The 16574-nt window shown below is 36.3% G+C and overlaps 1 protein-coding gene across 2 annotated transcripts in view; it reads left to right on the top strand.

The window, feature by feature from the left end:
* XRN2 (5'-3' exoribonuclease 2) overlaps positions 1-16574 on the top strand; it is a 76580-nt gene that overhangs the window by 57726 nt on the left and 2280 nt on the right. For both annotated transcript variants that reach the window (XM_036892156.2, XM_036892155.2), the window contains 3 exons: positions 1467-1597; positions 11589-11652; positions 16305-16443. In XM_036892156.2, coding sequence (XP_036748051.1) covers positions 1467-1597; positions 11589-11652; positions 16305-16443 — 334 coding nt within the window. The remainder of the gene's footprint in view (positions 1-1466; positions 1598-11588; positions 11653-16304; positions 16444-16574) is intronic.

Genomic DNA, 16574 nt, shown 5'->3' with positions numbered 1-16574 from the left:
CATTAAATACAATTGCTTTGCAGATATTTTAATGACTCATACTTCTCTGCTTTTCTTCATTTTTAAAAACACACTGTTTCTTTGGCTTACATAGCGCTTTATATGTTGCTTAAGAATTCTATTATTTTTCTCTTAAAAGAAAGTTACTTTCTGACAGTTACTTCAAAGGAATAAAACATATTCTTTACCATCAAGGAAGTTTTGCCAAATTAATGTATGACAGAGTACATTTAAAGAATTAACCAACACGTTAATCACATAGAGGCACCAGTTGCCTAGATTTTTGCTCAACCAAGTACTCAAACAATGATCTCTCGTTGAATTTGCATTTCTTTGCCTATTAGTGAGATCAGTCCTCTTTAATGTGTCTGCTGGTCATTGTACTTCCTCTTCTGTGAATTTCTTTTTTACTCTTTGCCTTACTAGCTTTTGAATTGTCTTTTTCGTAGCTGTAGAGATAACTGTATATATATATAGAGAGAGAGGACTTTGAAACAATGTCAGGTAAAGTTGGCATTAAGAGCAACAGGCTGGGGGAAATATTAGTGAGTTATGCTAATGAATTAGGAATGATACTCATAAATAGGTTGTTTCCAACTCAGAACAAAATCTTATAATTCACAATAAGATTTAGGCAGTAGGTCACCATCAGCATGTATTTTAAAAGAGTGAATAGTAAGGGACAGTTTTGCATAGCAGTTAAGAGCATGGGCTTTGTAAAGATCCTAAATGTCTGGATCTAAATGCCTTTTCTAACACTTGATATTTCTGTGTACATTACTGACCTACTGTATGCCTCCATGTCTATGCCTCCATTATTTTAACTGTTGGTAACGTATCATAGTAGTACCACTAAATACAGTTTAGAGTTCTGAGTTCTGAAGATACTGTTAACTTTGATCCAAATTCATTCTTCATGGAATTTATCGTAAAATAATTTTAGAGGAGCACAGTGTTATTGGCCCAAATATCTCTAGTACATTCTTATCTACAATATTAGTACTAAATGAGAGGAATGGTTTAGTAAAATATGAGCCATCAGTATGATATTCTGTAGGTGTATGTATTATGATTATGAACATTGTGAAAGACATAAGGAAATGTTTGACTTAATAAATTGAAAATAGCAAGATACAGAGTAGTAGTGTATACAATGATAGCAGCATGTGTCCTTGAGAACAAAACTAAAATATAAGACATAAGAGAAAAATAGATCTAAATTAATTTTTGCTTGAGATAAATATTTAAAAGGTTATCAAATAAGAGTCTTGGTGTGACAAGTGAACATTTCCTGTCACCATCAGTTACTGTTTTGAACTTTGTTAATTATATGTTTTGAATTTGCCCTATCTTAATCAGATCTAGTAGTAAAGAGACAGCTATCTAGTGTTTAATTTGTGTCAGCTGTGATATGATGGATCTATCTATTAATAATTACTTCTCTGGATCGGGGGGTCCTTTTCTAGCCACGTTATGCCAAGAGGCTCCGGGACTGGTGTTTACAGCGGTGCCACACCACCACCATCTGCGGCTTACCAGGGAAACTTATACAGGCCACTCTTGAGAGGACAGGCCCAGATTCCAAAACTGATGTCAAGTAAGTTTTTACTAATTGGTCATTTTATATGCTAAATTAAATAGTATAACAAAGGTTGGTTTCTAATCTTCATTGCTAAAGAGGTTTATTGTTACCAGGGAAGAGATAGTGGACTTAAAAACATACAGTCTTAGAAGAATTATAATAATACTTGATGCAAGGTCAGATATTTTTATCTTGACTGTATATAGTTACTTAAATAATATGAATTGGATTTCTTATTTTCACTTATAAATCTGCTTCCAAGTGAACATGCACAGAAAGAGGAATGTGGAATGAATTGCTGTTTATTCTATTAAAGTAAGTATTGGGGCAATTAAATCAGGTGCAGTGGATATGGAATTTTAACAGCTTAATTACTTGGAAGACAACAGTATCCCTTTTTTGGTCCAAATTGTGTCTCAGTAGTACCTTAAGGTAAAGCCAGGCATTGTTTTAGGTAGTAATATGCCTTTAACCCTGTGATTTTGTGAAAACCATGGCCTTTCCTTGACCCCTTGTAACTTGTTTTGTGGACAATGCGAGTGGTTCATTTAGAAATGTTCATTTAGAAATTAACCATAAAGATAATTTACATGGCATTTAGATTGCAGTGGAAAAGGGAGGTAATGGTTGAATGTTAGACTTCATAGATTTGGCATTAATTTTTAATTGTATTCCCACTTTTGTTATTTTTGAGCTCCATGGCTGTGCTCATTTATCAAGAAAGTGTAAGTCATGTGACAAGTTCTCAAAACCACTTTCTTCCTGAAACCTTTGTTTCTCCATTCTCAGTTGTCTGGTTGCTAAACAATGGCAGCATGGGGTAAGGGGCAGGGAGAGAGAGCAGTGTGGCAGGATGCTAACATTTGTTAAATCTAAATGTCATATTATTTGAATTGTTTTTGAATGTTTTAAATATTTCATTAAAAAAAGAGAGGAAGGGGCCACTCTTGCAGAGAACCCTCAGAACTCCTCTAAACTAAAATTATAGTTGTCAAAGAAGGGCCAGATAAATGTGATGATTGTTGGGAAGTATTTATGCCATGTGCCTACCACTGTTTTCAGTAAGTTACAAACCAATTTTAAATTGAAGCCTAGATTTTCCAGATGTAATACCCAGGAAGAAAGGGGTTCGAAAGGTCCCAGTCTTTCAGGACCTCTGTTTTCAGTGTATTCTGTCTTTCTTTCTCTCCCTGCGTACCTTGGTTATGTGGCTTAGTGACACTGAATGTAACATGACTAGACTCCATCATGAAAACTATGGACTAAACGGTTTTATTCTATTTAGTGAAACAGAAGGGACACAGAGTTTAATGGACCTTGTGGGGATCTGCTTGGTGCAGTAGTTTACTTAGCTGCTTCCCCATAAGATTTAGCAAGTAATGTATCTGAATATTTCCACATACATAATATCAAGCCATACCTCATACAACAGGAGAGTCTAATCACTTTGAAAAAATACCTTGAGCTTCTGTCAGTAAGTGGTGAAAGTGTACCCAGCTTATTGTTAAGCCAGATGTTAATTGACACATTCTTTATCAGTTCCTTTCTTTCTAAGGGCTCTTGGCCATTTTCTTTTATCCACAATGATATCACAGCTTCCAAACTGGAAAAAATATTGAGATGCCAGATGCTGGAATGAGGCATAATCTCTGGGTTAATTTAGCCAGTAATCCTCAAGATGATGTTTATGAGGAACGTCTGAGGTTATTACATTGAGTAAACCTTACAGAGATCTGAAAAGAGGTTTGGGTAGCAAAAGTGAAAACGTGCTCTTCATTCAGCAGCTTCCTTCCATTGTACTTCCTAAGGCTCAGTTGCTGGGTCTACTGCCACCATAATCTATCCCAGTACCACCTAGACAGCTGCTTATGTAAAATCTTTTAAATTAAATCACTTCAGTGTGTAGCAGGGGAGGGGAGTGGGCGTTCATGTAAATCCCAGTGCTCCATCACCAGTGAGATCCCTTTCTAGCCTGAAGGGTCCTGCTACAACAGTAAGAGAAGTCAGAAAGGTCTTCTATTAATCAGGGTCACACCAGAGGTACAGAATTTCATGCTGTGGGGGCCTGCAGTTTGTAGTTCCTACTTTGGCAGTTATTGTTAGCATCTGTGCATTTTATTTCAGATAGTGGGTGCTCTCTCTGCTTTAACCACTTCCAGTAACTCCTCATTTGCCATTGTTATAGCTCTTCTTAGATGTAATTAATTTATACTTACAAAGATACTTTGATTAGAATTATTCCAGTTAGAGTCTGTTTTAATTACATCATTACAAAATAGGAAATGTTCTGTCAGGTAGGGATTGATTTAGAGCAAGAACCTAGTGGCCCTCTTCCTATTGACTTGTAGACATTGAGTCACTTAAGGATTAGTGCTGGGACTCAAATTTAACATCTTGTCTAAGGGGGTGAGGATAGGAGGAGCGAAAAGGTTCACAGAAAAATATCAGCAATAATGTGATAATTTAAATTAAGCCCTCAAGGGGGAGTTTGGAATATGCCAGGCTGAGAGAAATAATTAACCTAAAGTACAGGGCATGTAGTCAGATTTTAGTAAGCTTAGAATAACACACGAAGTGTTTGCTACCTTTCTGTTCTCTGGAAGGGTTACTGTATGATTGTTGACATGCCTTAATCCTTACAAGGATTCTGTGGTGGAGCCATTTGAGCCTGGCAATTTCTTCATGGGAAGGTTTTTAATTATAGATTGACATTTTTAGTTAGATGTAATTCTGATTTTCTAGTTACTACTTATGTTGGTTTTAGTAAGACCCTTTTTTGTAAGAATGCATCCATTTCTAAAATGTCAAATTTGCCATAAGTTGTTCATACTATACCCTTTATACTTCATTACTTTTACTATAAGACTGTAAAATTAATTCCTGATATTGGTAATGTATACTGCTGCTCTTTTTTCTTGATTATTATTACTAGGTCCTATTTAATTTTATTAGTTTAGGGTTTTTTTTTTCTTTCATTGAACTGAATTTTAGCTTTGTTGATTCCCCCCCATTGTATATTTGTTTTCTATTTAATTGATTTCTGCTTTTGTCTTCATTGTTTCCTTTTCGTTTCTTTGAGATTAAATTGCTATCCTTTTCTAATATTTTGAAATGGAGACTTACGTGATTAATTTTTAGTCTTATCTAATATATCCACTTGAATGCTGTAAATTTCCCTCTGATCACTTTAGTTTTGGGTCATATATGCATTTGGTTTTGTGTCGTATATTCATTATAATTCAGTTCATAGTATTTTCTGATTTCCTTTTTGTTTCAGTATATACCCATAGATTATATAGAAGTATATTGCTTAATTTTTAAACATATATTCTTTTTCTAATAATCCTTTAAAGTAAATTTCTTTTTTAATTTTACTGTAGGCTCAATTTCTACACATGATCTAAATTTCTACGCTAGATCAAAAGGCTATGCTGAATTTCTAGACTTTTAGTTATTATCACCACAGTAACCTCCAGGTAGGAGTGTACCAGCATGTACTTTCTGTAGCAGCAGAATTTCTAATATCCAACAGCCACCAATACCACATACTACCCTCTTTCAAAAGTTCTTGCTATTTTGATGAGGATAATAATAAATATATCTTTAAGATAATGATTTCTTGAATTGTTGCTTTGCTTACATTTTTACTAACCAGTTTTTATTTCATAAATTGCCTGTTCTTGTCCCTTGCTGATTTATTACAGTTTGCAATTCTTTTATTTATTTGTAAAAGCTTTAATAAGCTTTTTAAGGAGAAGGGTGCCCAGTTACATCTCCTTTCTAGAACCACAACTCTCTTTGTTGGCTGTGGAAGACTTCGTGGTGGTTCTAGTTGGGGAGAGAGAATGAAAATCTGAACAGATCTATGGCAGAGTGGATCCAAAGTGGAGAAGGTAGAAGAGGAGGAACCGAAGGGCTTGATAATCAAAGGCACTGAGTAAGGAGGAGAGAAGATTCAAGATTCACTCATATGTGCACTGGGGACACCTGGGTGACTAATGAGGTCTTTAACAGAATTTGGAACCCAGGAGGGTGAAGGAAAATGGAAGAATGTGATGAGTCTGATATTTGTGGAGGTTGAAGTGCTTGAAGATGCTGAAGTCGTCTGTTGGTAGTAACATGGGTCTGATACTTGCTCAGGAGAGAGAGGAGCCGGTTGGAGAAAGAAAATTGTGGACCATCTGCATACAAGCCAGAAATGTAAAAAGTTGAAGAAAGATTAGGCTAGGTTAATGAATTTTAATTGCCCTTAGTTATAAGAGAACTTAGAAACACTTAGGGTTGTGAGGTTGGACTTCTAAAAGGCAACAATGTCATTTCCTAAATTATTTCCTGTTACCTTTGTAAGGAGGCGTGTTGGATAAAAAACTTGCCTAATCTAGAATGGTCATTGCAGCATAGTAAACTGGCTACAGTTATATAATGAGACAAGACAAACACTGCCAGCTATCAAGAAAGGAATTTCCCACCCTCTCCAATCCCTTTCCCTTGGTAACTGTTAGTCCATTCTTGGGTTGTGGGAATCTCCTGCTGTTTTGTTCTTTCAGTTTTGCTGTGTTGTTATATTCCACAGATAAGTGAAATCACTTTCACTGAGCCTAATACCATCTAGCTCTAACCATGTTGTTGCAAATGGTAGGATTTGTTTTCTTCTTATGGCTGAATAATATTCCATTATGTATATGTACCACATCTTCTTTATCCATTCATCTATTGATGGACACTTAGGTTGCTTCCATTTCTTGGCTTTTGTAAATAGAACTGCAATAAACATAGCGGTGCATATGTCTTTTTGAAACTGGGCTCCTGCATTATTAGGGTAAATTCCTAGGAGTGGAATTCCTGGGTCAAATGGTATTTCTATTTGCAGTTTTTTGAGGAACATCTCTACTGTTTTCCACAATGGTTAAACTAGTTTACATTCCCACCAGCAGTGTAGGAGGCTTCCCCTTTCTCCACATCCTTGCCAGTATTTGTTGTTCCTAGTCTTTTCTACATTGGCCACCCTAACTGGTATGAGGTGATATCTCATTGTGGTTTTAATTTGCATTTCTCTGACAATTAGCGACGTGGAGCATCTTTCCATGTTCCTGTTGGCTATCTGAACTTCTTCTTTGGAGAAGTGTCTGTTCATATCCTCCACCCATTTTTTAATAGTGATTTTTGGGTGTTGAGGCATGTTTGTTATATATTTTGGATTTTAACCCCTTTTCAGATATGTCATTTACAAATATAGTCTCCCAAAATGTAGGATGCCTTTTTGTTCTGCTTATGGTGTCGTTTGCTGTGCAGAAGCTTTTTAGCATGATATAGTCCCATTTGTTCATTTTTTATTTTGTTTCCCTTGCCCGAGGAGATGCGTTCAGGAAAAAGTTGCCCATATTTATATTCAAGAGATTTTTGCCTATGTTTTCTTCTAAGAATTTTATGGTTTCATGACTAACATTCAGGTCTTTGATCTATTTTGAGTTTACTTTTGTGTATGGGATTAGACAGTAATCCAGTTTCATTCTCTTGCCATGTAGCTGTCCAGTTTGCCAACACCAGTTGTTAAAGAGGCTGTCATTTCCCCATTGTATGTCCATGGCTCCTTTATTGTATATTAATTGACCATATATGCTTGGGTTTATATCTGGGCTCTCTAGTGTGTTCCATTGGTCTATGGGTCTGTTCTTATGGCAGTCCCAAATTATCTTGATTACTTGGCTTTGTAGTAGAGCTTGAAGTCGGGGAGCTTAATTCCCCCGACTTCATTCTTCCTTCTCAGGATTGCTTTGGCTATTCGGGGTCTTTTATGGTTCCATATGAATTTTAGAACTATTTGCTCTAGTTCGTTGGAGAAGGCTGTTGGTATTTTGATAGGGCTTGCACTGAATCTGTAGATTGCTTTAGGCAGGATGGCCATTTTAACAATATTAATTCTTCCTATCCACGAGCATGGGATGTGTTTCCATTTATTGGTTTCTTTAATTTCTCTCATGATGAGTGTCTTGTAGTTTTCAGAGTATAGGTCTTTCACTTCCTTGGTTAGGTTTATTCCTAGGTATTTTATTCTTTTTGATGCAGTTGTGAATGGAATTGTTTTCCTGATTTCTCTTTTTGCTAGTTCATCATTAGTGTATAGGAATTCAACAGATTTCTATGTATTAGTTTGGTATCCCACAACTTTGCTGAATTCAGATATTAGATCTAGTAGTTTTGGAGTGGATTCTTTAGGGTTTTTTTATGTACAATATCATGTCATCTGCAAACAGTGACAGTTTAACTTCTTCCTTGCCAATCTGGATGCCTTTTATTTCCTTGGGTTGTCTGATTGCCATGGCTAGAACCTCCAGAACTATTTTAAATAAAAGTGGGGAGAGAGGGCATCCTTGTCTTGTTCCCGATCTAAAAGGAAAAGCTTTCAGCTTCTCGCTGTTAACTGTAACGTTGGCTCTGGGTTTGTCATATATGACCTTTATTTCATGCCTCCATTTTTAAGCCAGTCTCCCTGAGGCAGAGTTTTGTCTGTTCTTGCATTTCCTCCTTTCTAAAATGATAAAACACATTTCACAGTATATCCACAATAAATGGGTTAAGTTATTAAGCACTTGAAACAGTACCTAGCACATAATACTGTGAAAACAATAAATAAATGATAAAAGATCAGCTTTCTTTTTTATAGAATTTTGAACTTTAAAATTTGGTGAGGAATAGTTTGTTTTAGTAAAATTGAGATCTAAACAGTTTAATCCATCTTTTAAAATGTTTTTAGTATTATAGCTATTTTCTTCAGGTGGTGTGAAATAACACTCAAGAAAGCCATTTGGTCAAACAGACACCTCTTTTTCAAGTGTCTCCATAGGTGTTTCTTACTGTTTTTCTTTGCTTTGTCTTGGATGTGTCAGTTTTGGCCAATGGGTGAGTAATTGTCCGGGGACTCCTAAATAACTTGCTGGAGTCAAGTGCAGCTGTGAATATTCAGTGTGAATAAAGCATTTCATTCCTGCAACCCAGAGAACCGCAATGTCACTTCTCCTCATTTCAGTTGATAAACTTGTCAATTAACTATATTTGAAAAGTGATTTCTGATTAGTGCAATCAGTAAACATGGAATCCTTTCTGTGATTGCCTCACTGATTAGGTAAATTGTCACTTGAGCTATTGCAAAGCCTTGGTTTATGTGGCCTTAGAGCTCTAGGAAAGGGAAGTTTTTAAGGACCAAAAAAAAAAAAAAATTTACTGTCATTTTTTCTCTCTCGCCTTTACCCTTCTGAAGTGCAATTAACATTCTCAATTTTTTTTTTCTCCCTCTTAAATGGATCTTCTATTAGAGCCATAAAGATGAATGATAATAAGTTTGTTTTACCTTCTACTTCATTACTTATCAGCCAGGAAACATTTCTGCTTTATGAATACTTAAAGGCAATAATATATATTGCTGAGAGCCATATTAAGAGATTCGTTTAAAAGTAGCCTTGAACTTTTACCTTGACCCTTTTTATTTTTCTTTTTTGGAATGAAAGCAAAAGATGTTTTAATAAATCGGTGACAGAATTTTTAAGTCTTAGAAAGTTTGCCTCAGTTTTAACAAAAAACTATTTTTTGCATGTCCTGAGTTTATGTGTAAAAAAAACTGTTCTTGAGGTGAGAAATAGCAAAATCGAGTGGGAAGCTCCTAGCATCCTAAAAGTGATGGCAATAAGAACTTTTGCCATTTTCTAGGCACTTGCAGATGTATAGGTAGACTGTTGATAAGGGTTCCCCCTGTCCAAAAAAAGAAGCATTTATACTTAATGAACTTTACATTCTAGCCCTAATCTAACATGTAGTGTATTTGAATCTAATGAATATGTATTCCTGATGGTGATGTTTTTCCTCCTCTTGTACTGTTTCTAAGAGAAAATATACAAATTTTTTTTCTGCCTTTGTCTTTCATGAAACATTAAAGTATTTCTCAAGGCTTTGAAAAACGTAGTTGTGTCTGTTAGTTTCATTAGATATTAAATTTATTAGGGATCTTATGTGAAAAATTCTGTAACTACCATGAAAGGTATGTATTCTGTGATAATACCATATATAAAGAGACACTCTGAAACCTGAATCATAGAATTAAGTTTTAGTGGTAAAAAGGGGTATGTTTCCAGGGTGACTTCAGTGGTAATGGGTCATGTGAAGTACTGAGCTAGAAAGGGGTCCAAATTACATTAACTGTATTTCTGTTGACTTTTGATATATTGGCTAATTTTGTTAATCTAAGACACTAAAATGCCTTGTGGGAACATTTTAACCAATTTTCACTAAACTGGTTTTTGTACAATATCTGAATAGACCATTGGACATCAAGTTTAACTACTGATTAGAAAAACTGGCCCAAATGTTTATTTTACTTTCAGCAAATACATGTTAAGGTAACTGTATCTTAAATTTTTCCATAGAAATAAACTACACAGATGAAGTAATTGCTGTTTTTATAAGAATTTTTGGTTTTCCTGCTTCTAATTGTGATTTTCTGGTACTATATTGTCTGTAGTAGTGATTCAGAAGTTATTCCTGGCTCTGTTTTCTGTGAATTGTGTAGTGATTAGCTTCCTAGGTTTCCATTCACGTTTTGAATATTTAATGACTACTGTGAAACCTTTTTAGCATTGTTCCTCATTATGACCACTACTAGTTTGGTTTTTAAGAGATAAAAAAGGGACCTCATTCAAATTGACTAGAGGTGCTACCTTTATCTCAATTCAAAAAGAGATTCTGCACAGAAGTAGTAGTTGCGAGGCTTTCCTGCTTCTTTCCAAGAAAAGCATCTCGTGGGTTTGGTTGCTGGAAACCCATGGTATTGTCAGTAGACTGAGGGGCAGCAGGCTGTGGCCACTCTTGTGGCTGCTCCCCCGAGGGTAGCTTGTCCACTTAAGACAGCTTTCTTCACCTTGGCATTGTCTGCAATTCCCGTGGGAGGAGGCCTGGAGCAGAAGTAGCTAGTTATGGCACACTGGAATCATCATTGGCAGCCTGATACTTCACGTGTTTCATATCCTCCATTGTGGGATTTTTTAAAAGCAAAATTCTACTTTTCTTTTTTTAACTCATATTGCATTTTTTAAGTTCCTAACTAGAATAAGCTTTCATTTCTTATTTCCTTTAAGAAAGTAATTTTGAAAAGCATGTCTCTAGTTTGTGTTTCCATTAAAATGTGAGCCTGAATACATTATGATAAGCCTTGTTGTCCTTGGGTCTCGGGAGTCTGGAGGAGGTTACTGTCCTCACACAGTGAGCTCATTAGACAACTCCTGGAACCAGCTGTTTTAATTAAGTCACCCACAGACCTTGCTGAAGGGTGGTCAAGGTGACTTGCAGGGAGCAGCGGTTAGTTGATACCAGCCCACTTAGGCTACTGGATGTCCCGGCTGACCAGTATTGTGGGCTGTTCCTGTCATCCTTTTTATGTAGGGGAGCAGCAGCCATTTAATTGTTTCTTGTTAGTCAGATGTTGCTAGTTCAGCTTTGTGTTAGGGGAAGCAGTTTGACTCTCAGAAAAGTGGTTGTTCCTTTATTAGCGTGTCTTCTGGCCTGTGCTGGAGAGGACCCATGCTCTCAGCACTGGTTATGATAGCTGTAAGTCAGACCTCCAGCTTCCACTTCAGTTTCCAACATGGGGAAAATTTCATTAAAGTTACTATTTGTTCAGTTTGTATTTATAGAAAAAACATAAATCCCTTCCTTTTTACAGCATTTAAGATACAAAATGAAAAACGTGTTTACTCATACACACACACACACACAGCTAGTGAGAAAGAAATGTGAGTTTTATGTCACAGGTTCTTTAAACTGTTTCATTATGAAAGGAAAAATAATAAAAAATGTACTGATCTTGCTGGGTTTTGTATCTTTTTACATTTGCAGTATGTGTAGTTAATGCTAGTTTTTTTATTCTCAGATTTTTTTTAAAAATGTTTTTACAGAAGTACGTGGGTAGCTAAATAGTACTTAAAATCTTCTGTTTATCCCTTCTTTGTTTATTTTCCAGATATGAGGCCCCAGGATTCCTGGCGTGGTCCTCCTCCCCTTTTCCAGCAACAAAGATTTGACAGGTAATATCTTAAAAGCAAGCATGACTTTTCAATATTTTTCCACATCAACATTTGAAGTTTGGGCTTTTTCCCCATGGTTTGAAATGTACTTTCTTCCATCTAGACTGTTTCTCTTAATGCCTGTCCTTTAGGAAAATAGATGGCTAGCATGTTGAAGTAAAAGACTCATGTTTATATACTTCCCTACTTTTCTTGGATGTTGGCCTTTATTTTTTTTTAATCCTTTAAGGTTCCCTGAAAAATGCAACTCAGAGAGCTCAAAATTGTATTAGGTTTTGGTCAGCCTAAACAAATTTCTTTTTAGAAGGGTTGTGCAGCTTAATGAGGCATAACTAATGGTGTTCCACTTTCATCACGTCTGTACTGCCAGCACAGCATTAGTACAGACCAACCATTGATTCTTGCTACAAACCTCTTGAAGTCCTAATCAGCTTCTTTGGTACAACTGCTTCAGGGCTGACAAGCCTATTGTAGGGCAGTGTCACTGTAGGTCAGTAGTTATTAGTTGCCACTGAAAACAGTTTCTTTAGCTACTTAAGACTGAACTGAATTAAACGCAGAAGGGACTCAGAAGAGGATTATGGGATCTGCAGTCTAATAAGTACCATGGACTAGAAAGAATGTGACATGGTTTAATAACAAGGGATGTTTGACTTGTGTCCTTTCATTGATAAGTTCTGTGCTCCTCAGTCAGGTAGCCTCCACATGACAAGACAGCTAGGCATGTTATGAATAATTATATCAACATCTATAGAATAATATTTTAAAGGCAGATTTAAAATCTGTTATTTCATGCTGGTTTTGCTGGCATTAGTAAATACTGAAGCTGGGTAAGCCTCCTTGTAGTAAGGCTCCCTTCTTTGTCATCCCTGTTCTAATCTGTTTTTTCTCCTGTCCTCTACATTTTAACAGTCTGATCTGGTCACATCTGAAATGAATAAAGTGTTAGGAACAGGCTTAGAAATGCTGCTTGCGTCTTAAGAAAACTCTGTCTTTAGAGACTCTAAAACTTCATTATTTTCTTCAAGAAGATAAAAGAAATCATGTTATTCAATTGTTTATTAGATATAGTATCAACTACTTAGTGTACTAAGCTGCATTTTAAATTTAAGACAACTGATAATGCCTGTATATATGTTTTATTTTCAGTGTAAGTGTTGAAAGCACACCATAGGTACTACTCACTATCCTCAGAGTAGCACCATTTTCAAACAGAAATTAAATAAGGGTAAATTTTTCCTGAATTACGTATTATCATGGTAGAACTTCATTTTAAAAAATCATCTTTCAGCATAATATTTGTCAAGTTTGATTTTAAGACTTGGTTTCTCTACTTTGTTGCTTGCATCTTTCCCATATTATTAATAATCACTAACATTTATTGTCTGCTTACAAACTGTCAGCAATGTGCTAACATGCTTTTAGAAACATGACTTCATTTAGTCCTAGCAACCCTTTTCAGGTGGGTGTGATTTTCACAGCTGAGGAAACTTGACACAGACAAGTTCAGCAGCTTACTCAGGGTGTCTGTTCTTTAGCATTCTTTACCAAGAACCTTTTCACTCAAACTAATATCAGAACTCTTACTGTGAGCATATTACAGTAACCATAGGGACTTCACAGGGAGCGAAGGATCTCTGTCCATTTCTGCAGCCCTTTTTCTTCAGTCCCTACAAGCTTTCCTTCCTTCTCCACATTAAGGCTTCCTAGGATGGTCACCACTGTCCTGATGCCTGTCGTTCTTTTGTTGTTGTTCCTCTGGCCTAGCCAAGTACTGGTATTATCCTGACTGATTTTGTGGACCCAGCAGATTAGGGACAAATTTTTTAGGGCATTTTTGGTTTCATTTCAATCAGAAACTCAAAATCATGCCTTGAAGCAAAAGTTAAATGCGAGCAAAATAGCATTGTCTCTTATATCTAAAATTCAAGAAACTACCATTTGTTCATAAAGAAAGCAAAGCTTGAATCCAGCCATCCTAACCTTCTCCATTAACCTCTTGGCAAATATATTCATTTCTGTAGCACCTGTCAGTCTAGCTATTCCAACCTTAGAAGACATAGGGGAGAAAATAGAAGCTGAGTCATCTTGACTTGGCTGAGGTGTCACAATCAGTAAGTAGTAGCACCCTTACTAGGACCAAGTTTTCCTGATGCTTCGGTCAGTACTTCCCCACTTCACTATTTTGAGTGTTCCATTGAAAACCCCATTAGAAAAGGTAAACTTGAATGTACGTATTTTTCTAAAATATACTATGTTTCTTGAGTTAATATCCTACTTTGGGGTAGTATTTATAATCCATATATTCATTTCATTTCAAAATATGACAGGAACACACCCCACCCCTTACCTCCCTATGCAAAGTTGACCTAGTGCTAACAGTGTTACTGTGGAGCAGGGGCATCCATTTGGGGTTGCTTCATCATGTCACCCGAGTTCTGCCCCATTGTCTGTGTTCTCCTCACCAGTGGAGGCTTCTCTTTTCTGGCCATATCCTAGGTGGCCATTTAGATTTTAACTTATAGGTGTTAAACTCAGTCATGGAAAAATCTTTAAAAACCCCAGTTTGCCACATGTATAAATTATTGTCTAGATTGGTAGTAGTTACTTCACATTGTCAGAAACTTTCTAAAAATAGTAATGTAGAAACTTAAGAATATTGTTGCCATCCATGATACCAAATGCCTCAAATAAGTTGCCTGAGTCTATAGTTACTAATTTTAAATTGTATCAACATTAGTGCTTCCATCCCAGATTTAAAATGTGTTTTCCAAGGCAAATTGCCATTTGTGAGTATTTGCAAATTAATATAATCAATATAGAAATTTGATAACCTTGTGGAAAATGAAGGTCTTGCTGCCAGTACAAGCAAAAGAGGGTTGTACATGTCCCTCTTCGTTCTTTGTGTTTATTTGTTTTTATAAATATCTTTGCCAAAAATTTTAAGTAATCTCTTCCAACCAAAAGGAGAATTTTGTTTTTAAACTGTGGCTTTGAAACATTTTCAGAACAGAATAATATAAAATTGCATTTGTAAAGTATATTATTCATACCAGTAGATTTTCCCCAAAACTTAGTTGAGTGAGTTTTATCATTTTAAAACTGAAAAGAAGTATTGATTACAGTGTGTGAGTTGCATTTCTGGCATGTGGGTTTTGCATTAATGGCCCTGTTTGGATTGAGCCTCGTGGGTCACAGTACAGACCTTAGCTACCCCCTCACTCCTGCAGAGACCAGAGAGACCATTCCTATCCCTGTGTGTGGGCTGCTCTTGCTGAAGTATATTTGAATTAATAATGAACCTAAAACATCATTGAAACATATGCACATTCTTTGAGGTATTATTTTCTTTTCACTTAACAGCAAATTATATTATAGAGCTCTGGTGTCACCACTAACTGAAGAATAGAATTGGCTCCTTTAGAGTTCTATAGAGAGCTGTTCTTCAAGCCATCATACAAAAATAATTACCTTTGGTGTTTTAAAAAAAAAAAAGGCAAGCTGCTAGTGAAGTTTAGGAGAGTTGGGGGTAGAGAGGATGGATTCAGACTTGAATAGCCGTGAGAAGAATGCATTACCTAGTGAGCCCAGCTTCGGGCTTTTCCCTAAGACCTTGGAAGTGAAGTTCATGTGCTGGTAGGTAGAGCTAATCCCAGCTAGTCATTGCTTTAGCAAATTTAAAGTTTTATTGTAATTCCTCCTAACATACTTAATGGCCCTAAAGCTTCTAATATTAAAATATACTGCAGAATTTTGCTACTGTTTATTCTCAACTGCTCTATATATGTAAGTTGAGGAAAGTGCCTCAAGAAGAAAGTTATGTCTTAAATAGTGATTGCCTTTAGAAAGTAATCTTTGCTACATTGTGTGACAATTTTAAATTATGATTTAATATACCTGTTGCTTTGTGTCTGCAAAGTTAAAATAGGCACTTGAAGACAATTAAAACATTTCTTTTGACTAATAATCTGGGCTGGCAAACTGGGCTGTAATAGCTGTTGAATCTGTGTTCCCATGTAAACTGTACACCAGACGCCAGTCAGCCCTTGCCAATTAGTGCTCATGTTGCTAGGTCACCATGGTCAATTGAAAGCTGCATCAATAGAACTTGAAAAGGTTTCTTCCCGATCAGACCTTCTGACATACTGAGCAGAATAATGGATGGGAAAAAAACAGACAAGTCCCCTACCCTAGATTCAGAATGCTCAGCAGTAAGAATTCATTTGCAACCTGCAATTAACTAGAAAGAATGGACTCCAAAAACAAGTCTGGACATTTTTTTTTAAAAGCCTCATTTTCCTGTCTTGTACATGTTTACTCTTTGTATAGCATCTTAAATGTGGTGATCCTGGGTGTAAACCGTTAAGTGACCAAAAAGGAAATTTCACAATTGAAAATGAGCAAAATATTTTTTAAAGTCAGACACTTCAAATTCAACTGCATTTAAATACCCATTTGAATAAGCCCTGATACTTCACGAAACGTGTTAAACTACACTGGATATGAGGAACATAAAGATCATATAAATCTCATATGACAAATCCAGGCAAATTAGATTGTCCTAAACTTTGGAGATGATACATGCCAGTTTTAGACTTTTGGCTATATGTAACAGGCTTGATTTCTAATGCAGACATGATCCTTTTCCACAGAGGCGTTGGGGCTGAACCTCTGCTCCCATGGAATCGGATGCTCCAAACCCAAAATGCAGCCTTCCAGCCAAACCAGTACCAGATGCTAGCTGGACCCGGCGGGTACCCACCCAGACGTGATGATCGTGGAGGGAGACAGGTGGGATGGAAAACAAACTGCTTTTTTTGTGTACTCAGCTATACTGCTTGATGTTTTCTTAAAAACACTCTGGATAAGATATTGAGAGTAGCTCAGCTGAACTTGAATCCCTCATTAAAAATGTATACAGG

The sequence above is a fragment of the Manis pentadactyla genome, chromosome 5, assembly GCF_030020395.1.
Source record: "Manis pentadactyla isolate mManPen7 chromosome 5, mManPen7.hap1, whole genome shotgun sequence".
Lineage (NCBI taxonomy): Eukaryota > Metazoa > Chordata > Mammalia > Pholidota > Manidae > Manis > Manis pentadactyla.
This window is presented reverse-complemented; position numbering and strand designations above follow the sequence as displayed.